The sequence below is a fragment of the Taudactylus pleione genome, unplaced genomic scaffold (assembly GCF_031769625.1).
Source record: "Taudactylus pleione unplaced genomic scaffold, aTauple2 ptg000607l, whole genome shotgun sequence".
NCBI lineage: Eukaryota > Metazoa > Chordata > Amphibia > Anura > Myobatrachidae > Taudactylus > Taudactylus pleione.
In genome coordinates this window covers 1588643-1615558 of record NW_028285009.1, presented here as the reverse complement: position 1 = coordinate 1615558, position 26916 = coordinate 1588643, and the positions used below count along the sequence as shown (strand labels likewise).

The 26916-nt window shown below is 44.4% G+C and overlaps 1 protein-coding gene across 1 annotated transcript in view; it reads right to left on the bottom strand.

Moving 5' to 3' along the window:
* The window catches only part of PRKAR2A (protein kinase cAMP-dependent type II regulatory subunit alpha), a 49731-nt gene that overhangs the window by 8619 nt on the left and 14196 nt on the right, over nucleotides 1–26916 (bottom strand). Inside the window, exons 2-6 of the mRNA XM_088454012.1 lie at nucleotides 9755–9790; nucleotides 5701–5753; nucleotides 5359–5442; nucleotides 5143–5249; nucleotides 1966–2119 (exon numbers count right to left, since the gene is read on the bottom strand). Coding sequence (XP_088310138.1) covers nucleotides 1966–2119; nucleotides 5143–5249; nucleotides 5359–5442; nucleotides 5701–5753; nucleotides 9755–9790 — 434 coding nt within the window. The remainder of the gene's footprint in view (nucleotides 1–1965; nucleotides 2120–5142; nucleotides 5250–5358; nucleotides 5443–5700; nucleotides 5754–9754; nucleotides 9791–26916) is intronic.

The following is a 26916-nucleotide window of genomic DNA, read 5'->3' as shown; positions in this document are numbered from 1 at the left end:
CTTTGGAGCAGGTTCTAAAGCTGGCCATGCACTAGACCAACTTTCATCCAACCATCCAACTTTGACAATCAGCAATTTGCTCCCAAATGCCGGAAAATGGGCAAAAACTGTTGTTTGAACAAATTGTTTAGATCAAACATTTAACAAACTTGTCTGACGACCATTTTCATCTGTTTTCTGGCATTTAGGAGCAAATTGCTGATCATCAGTTACTCCCATACGTTACCAGATTTTCATTCCAACCAATCAACAAGTTGGATGGTTGGAAGCAAGTTGGTCTAGTGTGTGGCCAGCTTTAGGCTGGTAATGAATAGGAACATGTACTTCAGTGGCTGTGCCAGTCATTTATCACAGACTGCCACTAGGTGGCGATACAAATCACGGCTAAGCAGTAAGATGCAGGCACAGTTCGATGCAGGCACAGTTCAGGCAGGGTACTGAAAGGTCCCCAGTTAGACTATTCAAGGTAACAAACTTAATGTGTTTGCAAACATTGAGAAATAAGGGCCTCACCCACTGGCGTCGAAACACAGCATTTACTTGTTTCATCCCCTGGCCACAAGTCCTCGATAATCTCCACACAAGAAATGCGATCAAGCTGTCACATGGTGCCATTGGTGTCTAACGCAATGCCAGTGGGTAAGGGCCATTACCAAGAGACAGTCACAACTAGGCCTAGACCCATTACAGAGCTCCCAACACCAAATCCCATTTGCATGTGTTTAAGTGGGGCTTTAGCACCACAATAGCATTAGTAGGTTGACCCGTACAACTAAACATTTTGCTTTCTTTTCCAGGTTCCTTTGGTGATTGTGTTCATTAACCACATGCCTGGCACGGTCACATCAAATGCGACTACACCAGGCTGGGTTTTCCCCGACATGGTGGCATTTGATGCGACCAGTCAGAAACGCCCAGAGGGAGGCTGCTGGAAGTTAAGCTTCCAGCAGCCGCCCATATCAGAGGGACCTCCCGGTCCCTCTGCACCAGCGGCTCCGCCCCCAGTGTGTCCCGATCACTGCTGGCTACAGTGATCCGGCTGAACATCTTCCCTCTAGTGCTAGAACGTTATACATTTAAAACATAGGGTGGCAAATACAATGGGGACCATTCAATTGATGAACGCCCCCCCTTGCTGGCAGTCTATAGTAATGGGCATCTATCAGAGAAACAACTGAATTGCTCTGATAGACGCCTATTTGTATAGACTGCCAGCAAAGCAGGGGGGGGGGGGGGGGGCACAAGCATCAATTGAACAGGCCCCAACGAGTCAAGTGTTCCCAGGTAAAAAAAATACTATACACTACAATATAGAATTCGATGTACGATATATCGTTCTGTTGCAGATATATCGTACGGCTCGTGCAGTGTAAGCCCGATTCACTGCTCGCGATAGTTGTTCATCGCATCGTTCCGTCTGCTCTCTGCATAGTAGATAGGACGATGCAATGAACGACGCCATGCTGCTCCATGCAGTATGTGACGATATATTGCGTTGTCGTACACCGGAACGTGCAGTGTGTACGGTGCGTGCAATATATCGTTACATTGCGCCGTTCCACAGAAAGGGCTCTCCGTTTACACCACTCCAGAGGCAAACCAGCAATGTGAGCTACGAGCCAGAGGGAACATAGAACCGATATGCAAAGAGCCGGGACCAGGAAACGAACGGCTGTTTATTTGCTAATCCAATGTATTAATCTTCTGTCCAGGACAGACAAATTAAACAGGAAGTTATCCCTAACTGCGTGACAAACACACCAGCGTATCTGCCTCAGCGCATACAGGAACCGCACACAGCGCTTACAGTGACGGATCATCTGACAGAATTTTTCCTTAACCCTTTGGTGACCGAGCTGAATGATTTCCTTCATCTAGGAAACATCCAGGGTCTTCCAGCAAAGTCGAGCTGCCCGGACACCAGTGACTTAGAAAACGGCATTACGACAAGGTGCTCTTACTTACCAGTCCCCAAAGTGCTCCGTCAGTTGTGGCAACGATAGTTGCAGCCCTGGGAGTGTTGTACATCAAAGCCAGCTCACCAAAGCTGCCATGATTATCATACGTGCCCACGCAGCAGGACTGTCCATCTCTGGCTACGAAAATGTCAAACACCCCTCTAAAAAAGAATGTGGAGACAGAATCGCATTCTTTAAAATAAGAAAGTGCAAAACAGTACGTATAGATGAAGGAGGGCATGTCATTCTAAGGGTTAATAACAGCAAGGCTTTGATGGCTTGGTGAGAAATTGAATAAATCCCATTTCACTGAAGTGCAAATTGTGGCTGTTTTGCTGCAGGATTTAAAGCGATCATATTTTTATTTAAAAAAAAAAAAAAAAAACCAACCCATTTTTTTTTTTTTAAATGCCACTTTCAATCTTACGGTAAATTCATTGACTATAAATCACACAAAAAATAACAATAATCAGACCCAATTACATCCCCCCCCCCCCCCCCCTCCCATTAACAGCTAGAACAAAGGCAGGGAATCTGTGGAACTTCCAGCTGCTGTGAAACTACACCTCCCAGCATGCCTTGCAGTTTTAGAATGTATAAACAGAAAAACTGTGCAAGGGTATGCCGAGAGGTGTAGTTTCACAGAAGGATGCTCACTGGCACCTGTCTCATACCCCCTGGATGACGGCAACTAAGCTAGAAGACTACTTTCAAGTGACCCTCCCTGCCTTGGCCCTTGCAGTCCTATTTATTAAGAAATAGTGCTTGTCATCTACTTTGAGGCTCTCTCTGGCTGCACAGGTGGCAGTGCGAACTGTTGGCCAAGCTCTGCAGGGTGCTCTTGCCGTAGTAAGAGATCATTATTATCTCCTAGGTGCCTGGCACAAACTTTTTACAGCATCTCCAAAATGTTACCAAGGATCACAGCACCCTGCTCTCATTCTCACCCGGTGATTTCCCATTCCTCTTTCCAGAATAAGCTGTTGCTACGGGTTACACCATTCAACACTATCATTACATTGTTTATCAAATCATCACTGATGGGGTCTGAGCAGTTTTCTCCGCAGTACTCTCTGGTTTTGCCCTCATGATAAAACACTAATAACTGACATTTTTCTATGTGAATCGTTCTCACTGGTGAGTATGCGTTAGGACCCCCCAAACTAAACACTGAGTGTTATATTTACATGGCCAGAACCAATGAACGGTCCCTTTAGAAAAAAAATAATTTGAAAAGTGAACTTTATTGTTCCTCAGAGTTCTCAGTGACCCTATAACGCACACCCCACAAACCTACTCGGACAGGGCTTTACAGCATTTTCCAGTGTTGGCCAACATTAGATCGCTACACCTGGGTACATGCAGATTGTCCATTGCTGGTGATTAACCACGTGGCCTAATAAAAGGACTAAGGGCCTGATTCAGAGCTGAACGCTCGCTCTGAATCAGGGCCCTCCTACCTTTTTTTGGAGCGTCCTCGTGGACACAGCTATAGCGAGCGTCCATGATGATGGTTGCGATGGTCTTGACCCTGCGGTAGGGTCTCACTGCCGCAAGCCCTGGAGTGATTTTGGCTCTATCAGAGCCAAAATCACTCCCACTGACATCGCTAGTGACGTCAGTGGGGCCGGCTTGAGACGGTAGGCGTTCCCATGGGAACGCCTCCATCTGGCAGGCACGCCCACCAAAGGGGGCGTGCTGTCAATCAACATCGACAGCACGCCCCCTTTGGTGCGAGACCCGGAGCGATGGAGAGCCCGTCGCTCGCCGGGTCTCGCGCATGCGCACGACGGAGCTCCCTCCGTCGTGCGCATGCGCAGTGGGGGAACATCGACCCGCTTGCGAGCGTACTGCCGCTCACGAGCGGGTCTGAATGACCCCCTAAGATTACACAGAAATCACTACAAGAGGCCATCACAACATAAAAGAGAAAACGTCTCAGCTCTAATTACTATCCTCTCGCTGCAGTTTGGCTGACCCCTATCTGTATGAATGAGAAAGGCAGCAAAAAGATGCTTTTATAGATTTTTACTGCCCAGGTATCATTTGTCTCATTAAACTACCACAATACAATGTAACCAGACAATTGACAAATATGAATGCAGTGATGTGTTAAAGTTTTAACAATGTGACTATTATAATCTGTCTATTGTCATCTGCCCGCTCTCACTCTACTCTCCCGTTAAACTGCCCCTTTGCACCTCGCCATTTGGATACCCGAATACCAGCTCAAGCACAACATAAAACAAAAAAAGGGGACTGTAACCTTTTTACCGCTCTAGGTCACATTTCCTCCTCCCATTTCTCAATTGCCATTGCATTCTCCCATTCACATTGCATGGGGCACCGTGGTCTCTGCCATCAACGTCCACATCCAGACCCTTGCACAATCGTCTTTTTCCCCAGAACACAAGTCAAAGTGCTTAGATTACTGCAAAGCGCTCTACACGTCCTCCCACAGCTCTGACCTAGTAATGTCTCTGATCTCTGCACATCACTACCACCGCAGGAATCTGCCCGCGCTGCACCTCACTATTGGAACCTGACCAGACTCACCCTCTCACCTCTTCTTCCTCCTTCTCCTGTCCTCCCCTAGTTGGATGAAAACTTTACGTTCTTCTTTGTGTCTTCTGATGTCATTACTATTTTCTCTTATCTCACACTTGTGCAATGGTTTGTCCCCTTGCTCCTATACATACTACTATGATGAATACTGCAGAATCTCTCGCTCCCATGAAATCACCAGGATGATCTTTTTTTGAAGCCACCTAGCACAGCGATCCAGCACACATATGCCAGTTATGCCAACGCAACAAGGCGATCACATTACACTAAAACTACTCACACACTGGAAGATCAGGACAGGACCCATTTAATATTACGTCACAAATCATCAAAAATTGGACCAAACAGCCGAAGTTAAAATGAGACTTTTCTGGTCTCCCTTCAACCTACACACAAAAGCTGACCCATACCTGGCCACCTAGGTTCTGCATTCTGAACAAATACGTCCAATAGATAAGAAAAAGGATAACCCACTGCGCCTAGCTCACACCGAGGTTATGCAAAGAAGTAGTCACTGTGTGAACTTTATTTTATAATCTCTAGTTAAAAGTGTAAGAACATTAAAAGGCTGTGAATACACCCTTATGACGCAATCCACCAATCAACATATGTATATTACCGTTCAATAACATAGAAGTTATCGCCATCATCTCCCTGGTCAATAACATGCTCCTGAGGTTTTACTCTCAGTTCAAACATTGCATCAAGAACCTGAGACAGCTGTTCCTAAATGGAGAGAACACAAGGACCTGAGTGCGTTGTATAAGAAGACTGGACGCATTCCATACTGAACAGAATAGACGTATCGTTTTGGAAACTGGAAATGAGCGCTTACCTGGTCGAGGTTTTTAAAGAGTAAAATATCTTTGCAGGCTTCTTGCAGTCTGCATCGCTGCTCATCTGATTTCGGGTGAACTACCTGCAAAACACGTCAATACATTACACGTTGTGCAGCAACAAAAACAGGATTTTGGTACTTTCCGATAAATCCCTTTCTCCGATTCCACGGGGGACACTGGAGTCTCAGTACAGTGGGGTATAGATGTGGGATAACCGGGAGCTGGCACTTTAATAAATCTGAATAGTAGCACTGCTTACTGATAGGACTACATAAAAATGGCTGTGCTCACCACATTTTTAGGTTTGTTACAATGATAATAATTGAAAATTAGTTTACCCGAGGCTCCGTGTCATCTTCATCTTCGTCTGGGTTAAAGGCTTCAGCGCATACTAGTAAAGATAAAAATATGTATTTCTTTTACTTCTAGCATTCCAATATACAAACACATGCAAATCTGGACGTTGCACAGAATGAACTACTTACTGAGAGTAGGACTCACAGTGCAGGTACAATCGCTATTGCTTCCAACATACAAGTGCAACGGTGTGCATCAGTTTCTATGTAAAAGGGTTAGCTGTCCTTAACTTCCTGGACAGTCCCAGGGTTTAAAGCTTTGATTGTGATTACTACTCAGTAGAAACAGGGAGAATAAAGTCTACGGTACACTATTTTAAAGGGAGCGAAGACTTATGTATTCCATGGCCTATACTACAGCGAGGCTCTGACGCAGATTGTCAGATAAGTGCCCAATTACAGGTAGTGGTTGTAAATACAGATTTAAAATCGCCAGAATAACAATTAAATGCAGGTCTCTAGACCCCAAGCTTGCAGATTTATTATTTTAATTTAAAAAATAAAATAAAAAGACAATAGTCTTTGGGGGGGGGGGGGGGGGGGATTCAACTGCTTATATGAACACCTTAACTAATGGGCACGTAAGGGAGCAATTCAATTGTCGCTCTGTTCGGGTGCAAGAGCCGCTGGCAGCGACATTTCTGCGCACAGCCCGAGGTCAGCAAGCAGAAATATGCGAAAAGTCCGTGATTTTGGCACCCCGACCAAAACTTGAGGGTTTTAGTCGTTAAACCTGGTATTTTGGGGCGCGACAAGTGAGATAAGGGGCACCAAAAATCATTAAATTGGACTCAATCTCTCACGATTTCAACCCATCGTGATTTGCTGTGGCTTCCGCTTAAGAGATAAGTTGCCCAGCTATTTATAGAATACAACAAAGATAAGCAACCCAGGATCTCTAGTTGTTGAACTACAAACAGCAGCACAACCAGCCACGGGCAGACCAATCAGACACGTAGTCCAGAAATAGCAGGGGGCACACAGATTGCCAGCTCCTGACGTGCACAATCTACAGCCCTAACTCCGTTAAGGAAGATTTAGGAGGTGTAAATGATGTGGGGCAGGTATTGTGGGGAGGTGTAAATGATGTGGGGCAGGTATTGAGGGGAGGTGTAAATGATATGGGGCAGGTACGAGGAGGTGTAATTGATATGGGACAGTAATTTAGTACTTGCTGTTACAGGGATAATCTCCAAACCATACTGTATAAAACGGGCCCTTTAACAAAGCAGCAATGATGGACAGCGTTCCCCTGTAATGAATACAATAGACGTCTGATTCTCACAGATGCCTCTGTATCAGAGGCCTTGCAGGAATAGAAGGTCACACCGGCTGTTATCACAACCTCAGGATTTTGCAGCTACAGAACAAATTTATGTATTTCTTTTCTAGGAGCCTTGAAAAGGAACAAAGGTCAAAATAAAAGTGAATTGTGCCAAGTTTCACTAAGTGACCTCTTTAAAACAAAAAAAAAATAAAAATAAAATCACTGGTAGAAGGTGGAACATTTATAAAGCAAACAAACTAGCGTTTTCAAGAAAAATACATTGCATTGTCTGGAAGACCGATACAGCACCGTAAGGTGCAGATAGCCCAGCCAAGATTGATGTAACACTATAGCCCCCATTATGGGTATACACTACTATTGTTAATTAACGCAAGGTAATTTCAATATATCCTAAAGGACAGAGTCCGAGAAACATTTTAGCACCTAATGTGGAAAGGCCATAAAACTGATGGGCTGTTACCAAATGTTTTAATTCCTCATTGATAACCAAGTTTACACAGATTACTATGAAGCCAAGATTTCACACAAGGATAGCACAGATAAATACTATACAGGGTGCAAGAGGGCGATTTAATTATTTTAGACACTGAGCGTCTATATGACATATCTACTGTGTACTTAGCATATGTTTCTTAGAGGAGAGAGAGTATTCAATCCAGTGGGAGTGTGAATTCGGAACTTCAATATTGCAACTCCCACGCCGCATTTCAATTGTAAATGCCCATTCCTGGAAATGCGGCAATATCACTCATTAATACTACAACAAACTCACCTTGAACTTCCAAGTGCCAAACAGTGGCCCAGTATTGGATGTTCTTAAAAGGTGTCAAATAGTTAATTTTTTTTTTTTTTTTTTAGTAATGATGAGAAAATGGTAGGCAACAAGGGAATCGGTATGGAATCCCGGCTGCCGCATGGCCGGCAGTTCAAATCCTGGCAGCAGCAGCCCGACAGATCAGCAGAGCCCGACAGCGGAAGCCCAACAGCGCTGGAAATCCAGATCATCCTTAAAGTATAAACTAACCTTCCCCCCTAACCCTCCTTAGGGGTGCCTAACTCTAACCTCTACCTCCCCCCGCCCCCCCAAGTGCCTAACCCTAATCCTCCCCTTCCCCGCTGCCTAAACCTAAGTCCCCCGGGGGGTGCCTAACCCTAACCTCCCCCCGGGGGTGCCTAACCCCCCCCCCTTCCCCTAGCCTAACCCTCCCGGGGGGGGGCTAACCCTAAGTCCCCCCCCGGCTTCCCCACATCATTTACACCTCCCCACAATACCTGTCCCACATCATTTACACCTCCACACAATACCTGTCCCACATCATTTACACCTCCACACAATTCCTGTCCCACATCATTTACACCTCCACACAATCCCTTTCCCACATCATTTACACCTCTACATACCTGCCCCACATCATTTACACCTCCACACAATACCTGCCCCACATCATTTACACCTCCACACAATACCTGCCCCACATCATTTACACCTCCACACAATACCTGCCCCACATCATTTACACCTCCACACAATACCTGTCCCACATCATTTACATCTCCACACAATACCTGTCCCACATCATTTACACCTCTACATACCTGCCCCACATCATTTACACCTCCACACAATACCTGTCCCACATCATTTATACCTCCAACCAATACCTGTCCCATATCATTTACACGTCCCCACAATACCTGTCCCACATCATTTACACCTCTACATACCTGCCCCACATCATTTACACCTCCACACAATACCTGTCCCACATCATTTATACCTCCAACCAATACCTGTCCCATATCATTTACACGTCCCCACAATACCTGTCCCACATCATTTACACGTCCCGACAATACCTGTCCCACATCATTTACACCTCCCCACAATACCTGTCCCACATCATTTACACCTCCCCACAATACCTGTCCCACATCATTTACACCTCCACACAATATCTGTCCCATATCAATTACACCTCCCCATACCCGGACCACAACAATTACCCCATTTCTTAGCTTTGTTGAGAAATTCACCTTAAAATGAACATGTCAGTATTGGCCAAATTATGCTATTTAAATTCCTGCAAGTGCCTGATTATTCATTGTCAGAGGTTACTGCACTGTGTCCCGGCATTTATAACGTAATAAAAATATATACATTATCCCATGCTCAGGGATGAATGTGCTGAAATGGCTTTTACCCTAGAAATATCGACAACCTAAATTCCCACCACATGGTGTGCTGAACTGAATCGCCTTCAAGTCCAAATGTGACAAGCCCCATACACAAGCCTTGTCGAACAGTACCCACGACTATAGGGCCCCATACATCTGCCTGCCGTTTCACAGACTAGCCAGGCAGAAATGGTGACTACACGGTGGTGTACCCAGCTGACAGGTTGACACAATGCGATACATTGTCTGCACGCACTCCGGTGCACAACAGTGCGCTGTACCGTTCCATGCTGTGTTTAGAAAAATGGCGTCGCTCACCGCATCGGCCCATCTGCTGTGCAGCAAAGTCTGATGGGATAATGCAATGAAGGACCCACGGGCACGCACGATAGGGCGTACACACTATACAATATATCGTGCAATGAGTCGCATAGCATTGCCCATCCTAAGGACTATACATGTTTGCATTAAGCTTAGCATTAAAAAGATATATGGGGTTTATAAGTGATCCAGGTGTGATCTTTCTAAAGCCACAAGTCATCTTACAAGGTTTATTATTACAATAAAACTCACCAGATTCCCTCCGTTTGAATCTATTGATGACAGGAGCTGCAATAAAGAAAAAATAAATGGCGTTAAAAATTATTTGCAGAACATGTAAAAGAAAAATATACATATTATCTATAAAATTTAAAAAAAACTAGATACCTTCTAAGATACAGTATTTTTGAATAAGTGTGATACAGTCTGCTATATTAGACAATATTTTTATATCCAAATGTCTCTTGGCATACATAGCCATCATAGCAACATGTAGTTCTCACTCAAACAGCAGGTACCTATGGCTGGCTAGTCAGGTTGGTAAGACGACCCGCTATATATACCAGTGTTATTGGGATGCATTTCCTCAGACACTAGAGTAGGAAAAGGGCCAAAAGCCACGTGACCCCCTTTGTGCCTGTTGCACAACACGGTTCTAAAGACAGGATTAGGGACCATAGAGCAAAGCATTGGGTGCTCTTATAGATGTAACATTTTTGCTTTGTGCATTTTTATTTTATTAGGCATGGGAAAATTATATTAAGCAAGTGTTTTACAGCAAACTAAAGCCTCCAATAAATTTGGGGTATAATTAAAATGCACGTAAAGGTGATTTTTATGTATTTATAAGACCTTTCAACACACACACACACACACCTCCGAGCTGCAAATTCAAAATCTTATGTCTTCTCTACACAACACCCACACATACATCAAATATCCATTATTCAGCTTTTTGTAGAAAATCACCTCATAAATGACATGTCTATCAGCCAGATAGGACTATTAAAAACTTAAGTGCTGACATTTTTAAAATTGGGATTTTTTTTTTCCCCCCTCACTTTGCACCTACTCAGGAGTACAGAGAGATCGATACACCTGCACACACAAAAATAAGACAAAGTATTTAGAGACCCCGTTTTTCTACACTAAAATAAGTCATTATACCATTCGGGGGTGCTGCCTACAGACAAAAATAGTAGACCAGTATTGCAAGAAACAGAAAGTTACGTCTCACAGAGAGGTGCCCAAGATGAATGATATTTTAATAAAAACTTAACATTTATTAGGTATACTCTAAAAATGTCCCTATCTTTGGGACAGTAGCCAGCGAAATAAAGATGAAAATGTTTTATTTTTATAGAAAAATAGTGACAAAGTATTTGAAAGCGTGAAAAAAAAAAAAAATAGTATCACCCCGTTGAGTGTCTATATTATTATTCCGTCTTCATAGGTATAAGGGTAACTGAATAAAACTCGGAGCCAAAAGGGTAAATTAAATGGATGGGATTGTATATTTCATTTATAGAAGAGAATGGTCTCTTATCAGTTGATATTTAAGTAGTACACTGAATAATTGTAACAATCCCAATAGTGTCTTCCTCCCCTAGATGGATATCTTAAGTATGGATATTAACAAAAAAAAACACCTATGATGTGTGTGTGTGTGTGTCTGTGTGTGTCTGTGTCTGTGTGTGTGTGTGTGTGTCTGTGTGTGTCTGTGTGTGTGTCTGTGTGTGTGTGTGTCTGTGTGTGTGTGTGTGTCTGTGTGTGTGTGTGTCTGTGTGTGTGTGTGTCTGTGTGTGTGTGTGTGTCTGTCTGTGTGTGTGTGTCTGTCTGTGTGTGTGTGTGTCTGTGTGTCTGTGTGTGTTTTTATTTATTTATATTTATTTCTTTCTTTTTTTGCTTTGACCCTATTGGTATATACGTCTTTATTCTATTGTGATCAGTCTGCAGTCAGCTTTCCTTCACAATTGCTGTTTGATATTCCCGGATCCCTCACCACAGTATTTATATGATTTCTATTGCGACTGTTTACATCTTATATTATGACCTTTATTAATATGTAGATCTTGAATCTATTGTGGTCACAGTCTGAGATTACACAGTTACTGGTTTAATATACAAGGATCATTCTATTACATTTTATAATGGTTTCTTATTGTGGCTGCTGTCAGAGCGGTCATGAGCGATACATGTGGTAACAATATTGCTACAATCAATCGGTTGCAGACTGCGAAACTCAGACCCATAAGGGGCCTATCCATTAGCAGATCTTACTGAAAGAAAAGACAAAAGATTTAATCTTTTGAAAATTCCTGGGGCTGCTGTGACAGATATCTGTCATGTACATGACAGATATTTGCAATAGACAAACGATATTGGATGACATTCTTTGAGTGGATTTTTTTTTTTATGTTACTGTTCATTTACATTAAAAAAATCGTTAGTCGTGACAGATATTTCTAATATCTGTCAGCGATAAACGATAATTGACCAACATGTTGGAGAGGCAAAAGACCAAATTTGTCGTCCGCGGGAGTGCACATTTTTATCGTTCAGAGCCTATCCATTAGCAGATAACTTAAACGACTGAACGATAAATCGTTAATCTTTAACATTTATCTGCTAATGGATAGGCCCCTATACACATAATGATGTCCCTATTGTCGGAACTATTAACACCTGTTCTATAGTATTAACATATCTTGTGCTGAACAATGCAACAATATACAAAAGGTGCAGAGACACAGCGCGGGCATGCCGACGCGTGTTTCGCTGAAAATAGCTTTCTCAAGGCAAGCAGATTGCCTCTACGTACCCAAGCTATATTGATGTGGGGGAGCCAATAGGACTATTTCCCGGTCACATGACGTCGAGGCCAATCGAATGTCATCTAATCCTCATGGAGGATGCGACGTCACGTGATATTTGTATCCAGTTATGTTCTTTCAATGCATTCAGTAGTTAGAGTGGCCAATCAGATCGCAGTCTGTCCGGACTGCATGATATTGTTGTTATCTACTGAAAGTAAGATCTTACGATGGTTCACTATACTACAATGTTATCAGTTACTATTATCTTTATATGACAAGTATAGGTTCTTTTTTTTTTTTTTTTTATATTTTATTGTTAGGAAAAGCAACATAATATGATACAAATATATCATTGAATTATCCTCAGCATAACAAACAGATTGCAGAGAAATATCCGACAAAATAATGAAAAAATATTTGCAGAATATAAATCTAGATATAAATTATAATTGCGCACACAAAACACAACCACATATATTGTTACAGTTACATTTACTATTGTCAATACCATTAACGGTCCAGCTACATCTATGGTATGAATCAAAATTATAATCAAAATCAAAGTCAAAAGGGAGGGCCACTATCAAGTACTTCCAAGTTATACCAAGACGTTAGTTGGAAGCATCTCCGTAAAGAATATAAGGTAACCATGTGCCAAAAAACTTTTCAGTAAGGTTTTCTTTATTGGTGAACGTCTCTGTCCAGTCCATGGTAAACACATTATTACATCCTAGATTTATATTTCTAATGGTGCATACACACGGTCAGATTTTTCCTTCAGATATGAACGATAACGATTTAAAAATCGTTCAGTCGTTCATATCTGAAGGAAAATCGTTCATATCTGACATGCCTGAACGATGGACGATCAACGATGCGCGTTCCCGATGGTCAGATAACGATTTCTGACATCTGATGTGTTTGCAGTCAGACTTGGACGATTCCATTCATTGTAATGCAGTCAAAAATCGTTCAATCGTTCAAATCTTTGGTAAAATCGTTCAAATCGTTCATCTGACAAATCTGACAAGTCTGACAAATCTGACCGTGTGTATGCTCCATAAGAGTAGGTGGGTTAGGTTCAATCCATTGTGAGAGACAAGTATAAGTTCTTAAGTGAATCTATGATGTTATATCATTAGTTGTGAGTGTAAGTTTTTACTTATTTACTATTCTACATTATTGTTACTTAATATTATTCCGATAGACAACAGAGGTAAGTATTCATAGTGGTTATGTATTCCACTTCTAGCATTATTGATATAGTTTACTAGCAACCCTCTATTTATATTAGGAATGGGGATTAGTCATTATTACAATTTCAGATATATTGAGGACAGAGGGTCTCATTCAGACCCGCTCGCGAGCGCAGGACGCTCGCAAGCGGGTCGATGGTACCCAAATGCTCATGCGCGAGACCCGGATAGCGACAGCCAAACTGTCGCTCCGGGTCTCGCACCAAAGGGGGCGTGCTGTCAATGGTAATTGACAGCACGCCCCCTTTGGTGGGTGTGGCTGCCAGACGGAGGCGTTCCCATGGGAACGCCTACCGTCTGGGGCCGGCCCCACTGACATCACTAGTGATGTCAGTGGGAGTGATTTTGGCTCTGATAGAGCCAAAATCACTGTAGGGCTTGCGGCAGCAAGACGCTACCGCAGGGTCTCGTCGCAAGCCCGATGGTCTTGACCATCGCGACCATCATCATGGACGCTCGCATAAGCTGTGGGTGGTAACAGACAGCTAGGACGGCCCTGATTCAGAGCGAGCGCTCTGGTCAGAGCGTCCGGCTCTGAAACAGGACCAGATTTCATAATCATAACATATTAAGGGTTAGAGATGTTTAATACATAAATAATTCAATATTATGCAGTGAGCTAAGGCTGCCATTTTGGGAACACTCAGTTGCCATTCATTGGGGAGCGATTGAATTGTTTTGTGTGCCCTTGGCTCCAGTGTAAAGTGAAATTAGCTATTCAATAGTTTGCATAACCAGTCCCACGTTTGTCACGACAACTGTTTTTGCGCCTAAAATGGATTGGATTAGCCACGTAAAGAGGCTTCTTCCGTGCTAAGTGCCAGTGAAGGCGCCCAAAAGCCGGACGTGCTGCTGTTAAGGATCCCAAAAAGTCCAAATCTGGGCAGATGTCTGCTTGCACTTCAGGGGGCGCGATGGGAGCCCAAAACAATTGCATAGCTCTCGGTCTCTATGGGCGCGAGTTGGTGTAATTGTTAGCATTACTGCCTCACAGCACTGAGGTCTGGGTTCGATTCCCATCATGGCCCTAAATGTGTAGAGTTTACATATTCTCCCCATACTTGCATGGGGCATGAACTGATGTGAGTAACTGAAATATTTCTGTAAAAGCAGTGCAGAATGTGTGTGCATGCTATATAAATAACTGGCAATCATTCACATCAGTCTCTGTCCCATTAAAGCTAATGCCGGGTACATACATACTAGACAATTTGTCATCCCATCCGGCCGGAACAGACATATCGTGCACATCTTGTAGCGTGTACACACTATGACACGGACGATGCGTGCTCCCACACGTCGTCATCATTCGTCGGACCTGCATGCAGGTCCGACGGGCGATATCGTCAGAGGGGGTCAAGCTGCCGAATGTAGCATGGCCCCCGCCATTGCGATGTCGCTCCCAACATCGGCAAGTATGTATGCACTTGCCAATGCCGGGTCCCATCGCATGATAGATCGGCTGGGTACACATCGTTAAACGTGTATCCAGCTTCACAGTCTAAATTCCCTAACACACACTGATCCATTTCTGTCAGAGGCCAATTAACCTACTAGAATGTATTTTGGGATTTTGTCAGAAAAAAAAAACAGAGCACCCAGAGGAAACCCATGGAATCTTTACACAGATGGTGGGCCTTGGTAGGATTCGAAATGCACTGACCTCAATCCCATCATAATCCTCTAGGATTGATTGGAACACCGACTATGAGCCAGACCCGGTCAACCAACATCAGTTCCGGCCTAACTACCCCTTTTACACAGACCTGAAAATCCGGGGTTGATGCTCGGGAACGCGTATCAACGCAGGATTTTGCCAGTGTAAACGGATCCACCCAGGTTCAGGGACCCGGTAGTTTGCAGGGTTGGCCACGGGTAGTTCCCGTGTCACTCTGCAGTTTAAATGGCACAATCCGGGTTACAATGACCCGGATCGTGCCGCATGCTGCCCGATTGACCGGCTTCAGTGGTGCTTTCAGATGACATCTCCAAGCACCCACTACAGTGCAACGCCGGAAAAGCCAGGTCACTGGAGACCTGGCTCCGGTGTGGCCGGCTTCAGTGGAGCTTGGAGGTGACAACGCCAGAAGGACCGGGTCACTGCAGACCTGGCTCCTGTTTAACGGTGCCGACCTGGGCATAGCCCGTGGCGGTGCATCGTCTGATCCGGGTTGGAAACGTGTTCCAAATCCCGGATCAGACCCTGCACTTTGGCGTAAAATGGGTATAATGTTCTTGGGGCTAAATGGATGCCAGTCAACGTTCTAAAATGTAGTAGAAAACCACCAGCAATCAGACAATAGCAGTCAGTAACTACCGAGAATACAACAAATACTGGTGCGACAATTCTGTGAATATTACAACTTTATTAGCCACTGCTTGCTTGCAAGCTTTCCTATGCTGTGCGCCTGGTACAGTCAGCTGCAGCTCCAACCGAGCAAGGGAAACTTGTACTATTACACGTGATAAGGAGCAGAAGTTCCGCCCTGTGCACAGAATAAGCACAACTCTGTAGAATGTCTCCTCCTACAGTGCGATATCATTCCAGGGCCAAATACCATAGTCATGAACCATCCACACACACGGGACTACAAGGCAGTATGCAATCAGGCACCATTGTGGATTACAGGAGCGAGCACAGCAGGAGAAGGGGGTCATTTGGAACACACGGGAACTTCTCTCGCCATAACATATGCTGACAGGATTAGTTTACAGCATTAGGAGAGATACGGGAATTCAAAAGGAATGCTGGTTGCAGATTTAAAGTATATTCCTTTTACTCCCCCTGGCCCACTTTCCTTAATGAATCAAAGGCTTAAATTATTATCCAAAATTGCTCTGCAACTAATGGCACCAGATCTTTCAGTTATTAAAACTATGAGTATCACCAATGGAATACATAGTAATTATAATTAATCACTTAATGCTTAAGGGCATAATTAGAAGGGAATTAAAGTTTTTTTGCACGCCTATAAGTAATGGACACCCAATAGAGAAATTCAATTGTTGATCTGATCGGGCAGGAGTGTTGCGGGCGCCCTACTTATCGCGCTCGTCAAGCCCAAATGTACTGGGTTTAGCCGCGTGAAGCAACTAAACCCATCAAAAGTCTTGGGTAGAACACCCAAACACCCGTCTGGGAACCCAAATGCCAGAATTTTCACTGATTTCTGCTTGCCACCTCAGGAGGGTGTGACCAGAAATTTGAGCACCCCATCGGAGTAATTTAATTGCTCATCGGGCATACGGTACTAATGAGTGAGCAAAAAACACTTGAATTCCCCCATTAGAGTTGGGAGTGCCAATCAATGAAATGCAATAAGGCAGTGTTCCCTAACTCCAGTTCTTGGGGACCCCAAACAGTGTAAATTTTCCAGATCTCCTAGCTGGTGCAGTTATCCATTACTGGCAGACAATTTAAAAGACCCATAAGTGGCGTTAATTTTTTTCACTTGTCAAACCGAGATGATCTGTAAGACATGCTCTGGTAGGGGTTCCCGAGGACCGGAGTTGGGAAACACTGCAGTAAGTGAGCTTAGGTGACCCTGCACGATTTAGAAAAAAAATATTCATGAAGAACATTGGTGCCCATTTAAACTAGGGGCCATTCAATTCAACAGGAGTCGAATAGTGCCGGGAAGGAGCACCTGGAGCATTTCAATTCACCATGATGTTTACTTCAACGGGAAGCTGTTAAGTTGGAGAATGCTGGTTCTCGCGACCTACCCTGGGTGTTTGGTTGTGAGAAGCGACATTCTCCGATTAAACTATTGGCCGCTAGGCTGCACTAAGCCAGAAAACACCCTCGCGGCTGGCACTTTAGTTGGCTTTCTCCTCGCACCCTCAGAGAATAAATCTTTGGATCTCTGGTCGGATTAAACAGCGCTCTGAATTGAATATATCCGGTTGCGCCCTCCTGGCACTATTCAATTCACGCCGAATTGAATCTCCTCCTTAATTTGCTAAAGACCACCTGTGTGAGCCAGGCGACTGCTGGAAGACTGGACAGATCTAGAGTAGAACTTACTGGTTTGACTGCTGGTTATCAATGAAGGAACTGAATTCTGGATTGTACCAGTAAAGTTTATGGGGAAATTATCACTGTTTCCATCCATGAACTGAAGCAGAAGGTGGGTCTTGCTGCAAGACTACAACTCTAAACACACAGCAGTCCACAAAATTGTAGAAGAGGAAGAAAGGGTCACTAATTGGCCCCAAGTCAAAGTCCAGATGTTATTCCAATAGAAATGTCATGGCAGGCCCTGAAGTGGGGTGTTCATGCAAGAAAGCCACCAACATCCCTGAGCTAAAAGCAGTTTCGTAGGTATGGGTATGATATCCAGACTGTCACAATGCCGTCTCCAGAATCCCGATGGGCAAAATACTGATGCATTTTGGTGAATATTTTAACCATAACCCCCCCCCCCCCCCCCCAGCCTAACCCTAACTGTCCCCCCTAGCACATCCTAACCCTCCCCCTAGTACTCAACATTGGGATCCTGGAGCCAGTATTGTAATGACCGTCGCGATTCCAGAGCCAGTATTGTAGCCACCGGGATCCTAACTACATCCTGCTCTGTAAGGGGGAATGAGCTTAAAGTGCTAGATGGAACAAACAATTACTGTAAACGTTTTACTGAAGTCATTGCTGCTCAAAGAGGTGAATCACACCAGTTACTGAAAGCATAGGTTTAGATTCCAACAAAGAAATGTAATATTGGATTGTCCTGATCAATGAGGGCAATTCAATTGCACGCGATGCAATGCAATTGTTTCCCCCGTGTCCGACACTTAGATGGAAGACACTGGTTAGGTGGATGTTTTGTCGCGCTAACCAGCATTTTCTGACTTAAGTGCCAGCCGTGATGTTGTCAGCACTGCGCTAAGTTGAAAAACAGCATTGCGGCTGGCAGGAGGGGGCAAGACGAAATCCTTTAGTCTGGCTAAACAGCGCAGTCAATTGTATAAGCTCTGTGAACCCCTTCACGGCCCTATCCACATTGCGCTCAATTGAATTGCCCCCCTAAATGAGTGAAAAGTATATCCTACGTATAATTAAATCCGGCATGTAAGGTCACATTTATGTAGAAAATTCTAAGGAGTTCTCAAACTTTCTAGCACCACTATATATATTGCGCACACAATGGCCAGTAACAGTAGTGCCAACATCGCAATTTTGGTGTGGTAGATGTCACACAGGCACATTTTATACCAAGGGTAAGGAGTAATAAGCACGCATTAGAAGCTATACCAGAGGAACACAATTATTTTACTAAAGACTATAAAAAAATATACAGGATATATTAATTCACAAACATAAGTAAAGGTCAGCAGACTTCAAACATTACATGTTTGACACATTTGCTGTCTGCAAAGTGCAAGTTATTATTGCTGGTTATCAGCTATGCTCAGGATAAGAGGGGCTGGCTACAGTGTCCTTCAATAAACTCATGACAGGAAGCCTATTGTACACTGGGAAACATACGTACTGGTCAGGTACGTGAGAGGTAGCAGGCTGTGAGGACTACACAAAGGCTTACCTAGAATTTAAAAAAAAAGTCACAAAACCGGTAAGTGCGAAAAATTAAAAGGACAAAATGTAAAAGAAAAGAAACTCCATCAAGAACACGGGGTCTGCAAGCTGCAGAGAAGCCAAACAGAGAGCACAGATGTGCTTTACACTTTCTAGAGCAAGCGTTATTCTGCAGATTGAAATGAATGTTCCGTGTTCTTTTGTTCATACAGAAATCCATGTCTGACACAACCATGAAAAGGGAAGAAGGAAATAAGTGAAAATATAATTGCACCATTTGCAGCTAATGAGTCACATCAAATGCCGGAGAAGGATGACTGAAGTGATGCAGTGCAATTAGAGGGGAGGGGAGCGCTCACATGTAGGTGTAAAGAAGACAGAAGCAGTGGAGGGATAGATATATATACCTGTCTATTCCCCACACTTCCACACCCCCTCCTGCCCTCAAAATGATAAACCTGCCCAGCCTATCAGCTACAAGCACAGATGGTGCGAAGTGGATCTGTATCGTGAACACCAGACAGAAACATTTTTAAAAGCCCAAGTGTGTTTTGTAGGGCTCATTTCCTACAGGAAGTTTATGGGTATTCCCAAGGGTGTGGTATGGGATGTCGGCACCAACAAAATATCAACATTGTGAATGTCAACAGTGAGGATGTCAACACTCATTTAGCCTAACACTAATTGCAGCCTAAATCTAATGTGTGTTGACATTCTGTCAATTTGTTAGTGTTGATACTTTCAATGCCGACATTCTGACCATGCCGACATTATGTTGTCTATATCATGACTACAGCAGAGTCCCAATATCATTTAGTCCAATTTTATGAATTATTTTGCGTTTTTAAAAAAGCCAGTGATTACTAGACCCATTCTGATTTTAAAAAAAGTTTAATTTTCCCATCAGTAATACAGGAAGGTCTATGGAGGTCGTCTGGGGTATTGATATCTGATACATTACATTGAGATAATGATCGGGTTAGAATATATAACATGCACCATGGTCCACAATGACCAGATTGACTGTCCAAACAGTTATACAATGTGAACTCCATGGGGGGTGGGGGGGGTGTTGGGAGATTAAATTAGAAGCGAGCGGATGTTTCCGGGGTGAGTGCCTGAAGCTATTCAGTTGCCCGCTCTGTAATAAATCAGCAACTGAGGTGCGAGAAGAAATCTGCACCACCTAGTGCCTTGGGGTTAGACACAGTGTTACAGAGTGCGGTGACAGCATTGCGCCCAGCATTTAAGTGTCAAAATGCAGTTCCCCATAACTAAGCTGCAGGCATCAGTCGTGGTAAACGGCATCTCCCGAAGCGCCGGGTGCGATGCAGCCAATTAAATCGCTTCGGGCATTTATCCTGGGAACTACTTACCCTAGTTTCTAATTGAATTCCTCCATGAGATAAATGACATCATATATGCATACTTTAGTGTGTAACGGTATGCAGTCGGGAAACCGGCGGACGTAATCCCAACAGCCGGCTTCCCGACTGCTTTATCCTGGCGAGGGTTAAATGACAGCCGCGGGGGTAGGTTAGGTTTTGGGCTCCTGGGGGGGACTTAGGGTTAGGCACCCCCCCCCCCCCCTCGGTAGGTTAGAGTTAGGCTAGGAGAATGGAGGTTAGGGTTAGGCACCTCCCCGGGGGACTTAGGTTTAGGCGGCAGGGAAGGGGGGGGGGGGTAGGTTTAGGCACTGGGGGGAAGGTTAGGGTTAGGCACCCCTAAGGAGGATTAGGGTTAGCTAATACTTTCCTTGGGACGATCAGGATTTTCAGCCATGTCGGCCAGCCGCTGTCGGGATTTGAACCGCCGGACGCAATTCATACCGATTCCGTGTGTAACATGAAGTAGGTGAACTGAAAGGGAGCAGAAGACTGGCTGTGATGTCTGCTGTGAGTGGATTTGGTCCGCAAACAGAAGTAGTGGACAACAGCAACCAATCAGATTGTAGCTCATTTCCCTCACATCCTAGAAAATTGACAGAATCTGAATGGTTGCCATGGGTAACAACTCCACTTCTTCATTTTTAGAAACTTTAGCAAATCTACCCCATGACCTTAATTCCAGTGGACATTGTACAATGTCATGTGGATTCCTAGGAGATACACATTACACCTACACGCTCATTAGGGGACATGTACCTACTGTATCATTTACATGTTCTCTCTTTACTTTCAGAGGATACAAATGTACACAGATAATCAAATGTGTTTACGGGAATTATTGCATTGATCACTACAATGAACTTGGATTCCATCCACACCATCCTTTCTATCCAAGGGAGCGGTTCAATTCAGCATGATGTTGATTAGCCATGGGAAGGAATTATTGGACCTATTCGATTGACCACGCTGTGAAGTCAGACTAGAGGATTTCTGCCTGCACCCTCCTTAGGTGTTACCAGAAATCAGACTTAAGTGGCGGCTGTGATGCCGTTTTCTGGCCTAGCACGGGGCTAACAGCCTGTGGCTGGCATTTTAGTCGGAGTATTTCCTGGTTACAGTGGCTAAACAGGCACAGTAACTGGCACCTCCCGACTAAATGTAGGGCGTGATGGGGACAAATGAATAGCTCCGGAAACTCCTTCACGGCGCTATTCACATCGCGATTAATTGAATCGCCCCCTAAGAAAACATCGGATTATACTTACCGATAATTCCGTTTCTTCGAGAGACTCCATGGCGACCTGTTCCCCCTAGCATAAAGGAAGGTTTTTTTTCCAGGGACCGCCCCCTCGCCGTATATAATCCAGCCCCTTCCTCTGGGTCCCTGTCTTTTTGAGTGTCTCCCTGTCATCGGAATTATCGGTAAATATAATCCAATGTTTTCATCTTTGTTCCTCCATGGTAGCCTACACCTTGGGACATGCCAAAGCTAAAAATACGGCAATAACCAAACCTCATGATTTCTGCATATAAAATATTTAAGTGCTTCTTGTTTTATTTCCAAAACAAGAACCTGACAGATCTAATGCAGAGTGAGAAGTGAATGTATGTATTGATGACCATGCCGCTGCTTTGCAGATTTCTTCCACCAAAGCTTTCGCCTTCTTTGCCCAAGAAGTAGCTACAGCCCTAGTCGAGTGTGCTCTAAGGATCTCCGGCACTTTAAAGCCCTTCTTTAAGATAAGAACTTCTCTTATCCATCTTGCAATAGTCTGTCTAGTAGGACTAAGGCCTTGTCTAAATCCATATCGCAAAACAAACAGATGCTTTGTTTTCCTGAAGCCGCTAAAGCTGGCCACACACTAGACCAACTTACATCCAACCATCCAACTAGTTGATTGGTTGGAATGAAAATCTGGTAAGGTATGAAAGCAAATGACAATCAGCAATTTGCTCCCAAATGCCAGAAAATGGACAAAAACGGTTGTTTGAACAAATTGTTTAGATCAAACATTTAAACTTGTCCGACGACCATTTTCATCTGTTTTCTGGCATTTAGGAGCAAATTGCTGATCATCATTTACTCCCATACGTTATCAGATTTTCATTCCAACCAATCAACTAGTTGGATGGTTGGACAGAATCTTTAGATGTGTGGTCAGCTTTACTCTCTGAAGATAGACTGAAATAGCTCTGACCAGATACAATGTATACAGTTCCTTTCTTCTGGTCATCTTTCGGTTGAGGGTAAAAAGCTGGTAACACAATTTATTGACTAAGATGAAAAAAGACGAAACCAAAACTCTGGATTTGTTATTATTCTGTCAGGCCTAATATTCAAATATGGCTCCTCTGCCCACCTGGCCTGCAATTCACTCTATCGGCTTGCTGGATGTTATTGCAATTAGGAAAATGACTTTCAATGTTAGGTGTTTGAGGGACACTTATTCTAAAGGCTCGAATGGTATCACCATTAACTTTTTCATGACGAAATTTAAGTCTCACGAAGCTGTGACGGACTTAACTTGTTGACGAATTATTTTAATTGCTTGACAGAATCTCTTTGCTAGTTCATTCTCTGCTAATTTCTTGTCTAGAAGTACACCGAGAGCCGATATCTGTACCTTGACTGTTGAGCCCTTTAAAGAATCCTTCATGTAGAAATTGCAGTATCGGTGGTATTTGCGCCTTCCTTGCCTCAACTTAATTACCCATAAATGAAATAAAACGTTCTCCAGATCCTGTAATATATCTGTGAAGAATTACTCTTCTTTCTTGCCTTCAACAGGGTCTGTATTCACCTGCTCTGTAAGCCCTGTCTGCTTGAATATCTTCCTCTTAATCTCCAGACCGCTAAATTGGGTACTGCTGGGTTCTGATATAATAACTGACCCTGTTTTAACATGTCTTGTCTGACTGGTAACAACCATGGTTCCTCCATTATCTCTAATGGTGCGTACACACTGGGCGATTAAAGTGGACGACTGAACGATAACGATATCGTTATCGTTCAGTCGTCCACTTTATCGTCCATTTTTAACACAAAAAAGATGAACGATGACGACGACGCGCGTTCCCGCGGGTCGTTCGTCATCCTCGTTCATCGGGCTGACATGCAGGCCAACCTGACGACCTCGTCAGGTTGCTGCATGTCAGGGAATGGGTGAGAGAGCCCGGCGCTGAACGATATCGCTAATGATATCGTTCAGCGGCTGTGCTCAATGTCATGAACGACATTGAGCACAGCCTGCCGGGGACACACTAGACGATATCGCTCAGGGAGCATATCGTCTAGTGTGTATGCACCTTTAGGCTGTTGAGAACCAGGCTCTTCTGGGCCAATAAAGGAAAGATCGCTATTACCTCCACTTGCTCCTGTTTGATCTTCTTTAATATCCAATATATTAGTGTAGCGTTCCCGCTAGGCTGTTTTAGCGGGGCGCGGCGCCCTGCCCTCCTTCTGGAGGGCAAAAAGCACTCTGCCCTCCAGGAGGAGGGCAAAAAGCGCCCTGCCCTAACAGCCTGCGGGAGCCGTTCTCACCCGCGGGAAGCAGTGTCCCGCGGGTGGAGAAACATGCGGTGACCCGGTCACCGCCGGAGAATAGACGGCGGGCGCATGCGCCCGGCATCTATTCTCCCTGTCTGCAGGGCTTGGGGGCTGCCCGGCGTGTCCGTAAGTGCCGGGCACGCCCCCAAGTGTGACAAAAAGGGGCCGCGTCTTATAGACACGCCCCCTTTTCCGATGACCACGCCCCCTTCTCGGTCGCGCGCACGGGCATGCCCTCTCTAGCTCCGGCGCCCTGCCTCCCGCCGGAGCTAGAGGGAACACTATTAGTGGGAAAGGTGGAAAGACATATGCTAGGTGAAACTTTCATTTTTGTGAGAAGACATCTATCCCGATTGTCCCTTGTACTTGATTTCTTGAAAAGAACAGGATGTAGTTTTGCGTTTGCATTTGTCACCATTAGATCCACTTCCGAACATCACAATTTTATTATTTCCTGAAATATTTCTATATTCAGTTCCCATTCTCCCGGAAGAATCTGTTTCCTGCTCAGCAAGTCCATCACCACATTATCCTTGCCTGCCACATGAAGTGCTGAAAAGGAAAGTAGGTACTTTTCCCCCCAGTTTATAATATTTGAAACTTTACATGCGGATCTGACGGCTGGTGCCACCCTGACGATTTATGTAGGATACCACTGTCATATTGACTGAGGATACTCCTATAATGGAGCCGCTTTCAGTTCTTGGAAATACTGTATTGCTTTCCACACAGCCCTCATTTCTCTTCGGTAGGGTCCAGCGACCTTGTGTCACCTGTTGTGATACATGTGCTCCCCATCCTAGTTGACTTGCGTCTGTCGTCAACTAGGTATTGTGGTTGAAGCAATAGTGTTAATCTGTTTTTTTAGATTTACACTCTTCCACCAATCTAGGGATTTTCTTGTGTCCTGTATCAACCGTATGTGGTGATAGAGGCATTTTCTTCTGGATGAATTTTAGAATATCCCACTGTAGATCTCTCATGTGCCACCTTGCCCAAGGAACTATATCTATAGTTGACAATAACATGCCAAGTAATCTTAGTTCCATACGGAGCTGAATTCTGCTGTGATTCTGTATAAGGGAATGGGTATGAAATACCGCCGGCCGCATGGGCGGCGGTTAGATTCCCGTCAGTGGCAGCCCGACAGGAGCAGAGTGCGACGCAGCGGAATCCCGACAGCGCTGGAAATCCCGATCGTGGATAGTTAAGTATCCACTAACCTAACCCCCCTAACCCTAACCCTCCTTAGGGGTGCCTAACCCTAACTTCCCCCCCAAGTGCCTAACCCTAATCCCCCCTCTAAGTGCCTAACCCTAACCACCCCCTTCGCCACTACCTAAACCTAAGTCCCCCGGGGGGGTGCCTAACCCCGAGTCCGCCCTGGGGGTGCCTAACCCTAACCCTCCCTCCCCCTAGCCTAACCCTAACCCTCCCGGGGGGGTGCCTAACCCTAAGTCCCCCCCCCCCCCTGGAGCTCTAAACCTAACCCTCCCCCACCCGCGGCTGTCCGCTCGCGGCGCCCGGCATCACTACGATCGTGATGCCGGGCGCCGGTCTCCCGGGGTCGGGGGAAATGCGGGCATCTACATCTTGCCGGGATAAGACAGTCGGGAAGCTGGCTGCCGGTATATAGGCAGTCGGCTTCCTGATTGCTTCCCTGTATAAGGCTGACCATGTTCTGTATCTTTGTACATCTTCCTTCTGGAAGACTGACTGTATTACTGGGTATTTATCACAACTCCTATAAATGTGATTATCTGGACTGGAATCAGACAACTCTTGTCCCAATTTATAATCCAACCCAGTGGCTGCAGACGTTGTAGAACCTGTCCTACATTGTCTCGCACCATATCCTCTGTTCTTCCGGATATCAAGGTCTATGTAAGGCCAGATCATAATCCCCTGGGCCCTTAAATGCGCCAGTCACTAGCACCTTGGTGAAGTCAATAGTCCAAAAGGGAAGACATGTGAACCGGAAATGTCTTCCTGCTGTACAGAACCTTAGGAATCTCTGATGACTTGTTTACTGGAATGTGGAAGCATTTTTTAAATCTAAAATTGATACTAGAAAGTTTATTTACATGAGACCTGCCAGAATAGATTTTAACGTTTCAATATGAAACTTTCTTCTTTGAATACACTTGTTCAGTTGCCTTAGATCTAGGATAGTTCTGAACTCTCCTGATGGCTTCTTTACCAGAAATAGGAGTAAATAGAACCCGGTTTTCCTTTCATTAGCTGGTACTGCTTTTATTGCTTGCAGATTGATTAGTTTAATAAAACTAATCAATCTTCCATAGCAATATACTTTCCACTTTTGTGGTTGGCATTCTTGATGACACAAATTTGTCTGTTCTTGGTTCATTTTTTAACTCTAATCGGTATCCGTTGGATACCACATCCAGTACCCCCCATCTGTCTTGAATGTACTGGGTCCATTGATTGGTGAATTGTAATAGCCTTCCTCCTACTGCTATCTCTACAGGGGCCTTGGAATTGAATCTTCTGAAATTCTGTCGAAAGAACTGTCTGGTGACTCCTGAAAAATATCTTCTATTGTACTGACGACCAGGTCTGTACATCTTAGCTTCTCTATACTGCTGCCTTGATGATACAAATGGGTATCTATTTCGCTTATCTTGAGGTAACCTGTGTGATTTACCTCCAGTCATCCTGTGCATTAGCAAATCTAGTTTACTGCCAAACAGGAAAGAACTCTCATACGGTAACGTAGCCAATATGTTCTTTGAACTTGCATCAGCCAACCAAGCTCTTAGCCATAGTGCTCTCCTTGCTACTACACCTGTAGCCATAGATTTTGCTGTGTATGGAAGTATCCAATTACACTTCACATACAAAATCAAATCGCTT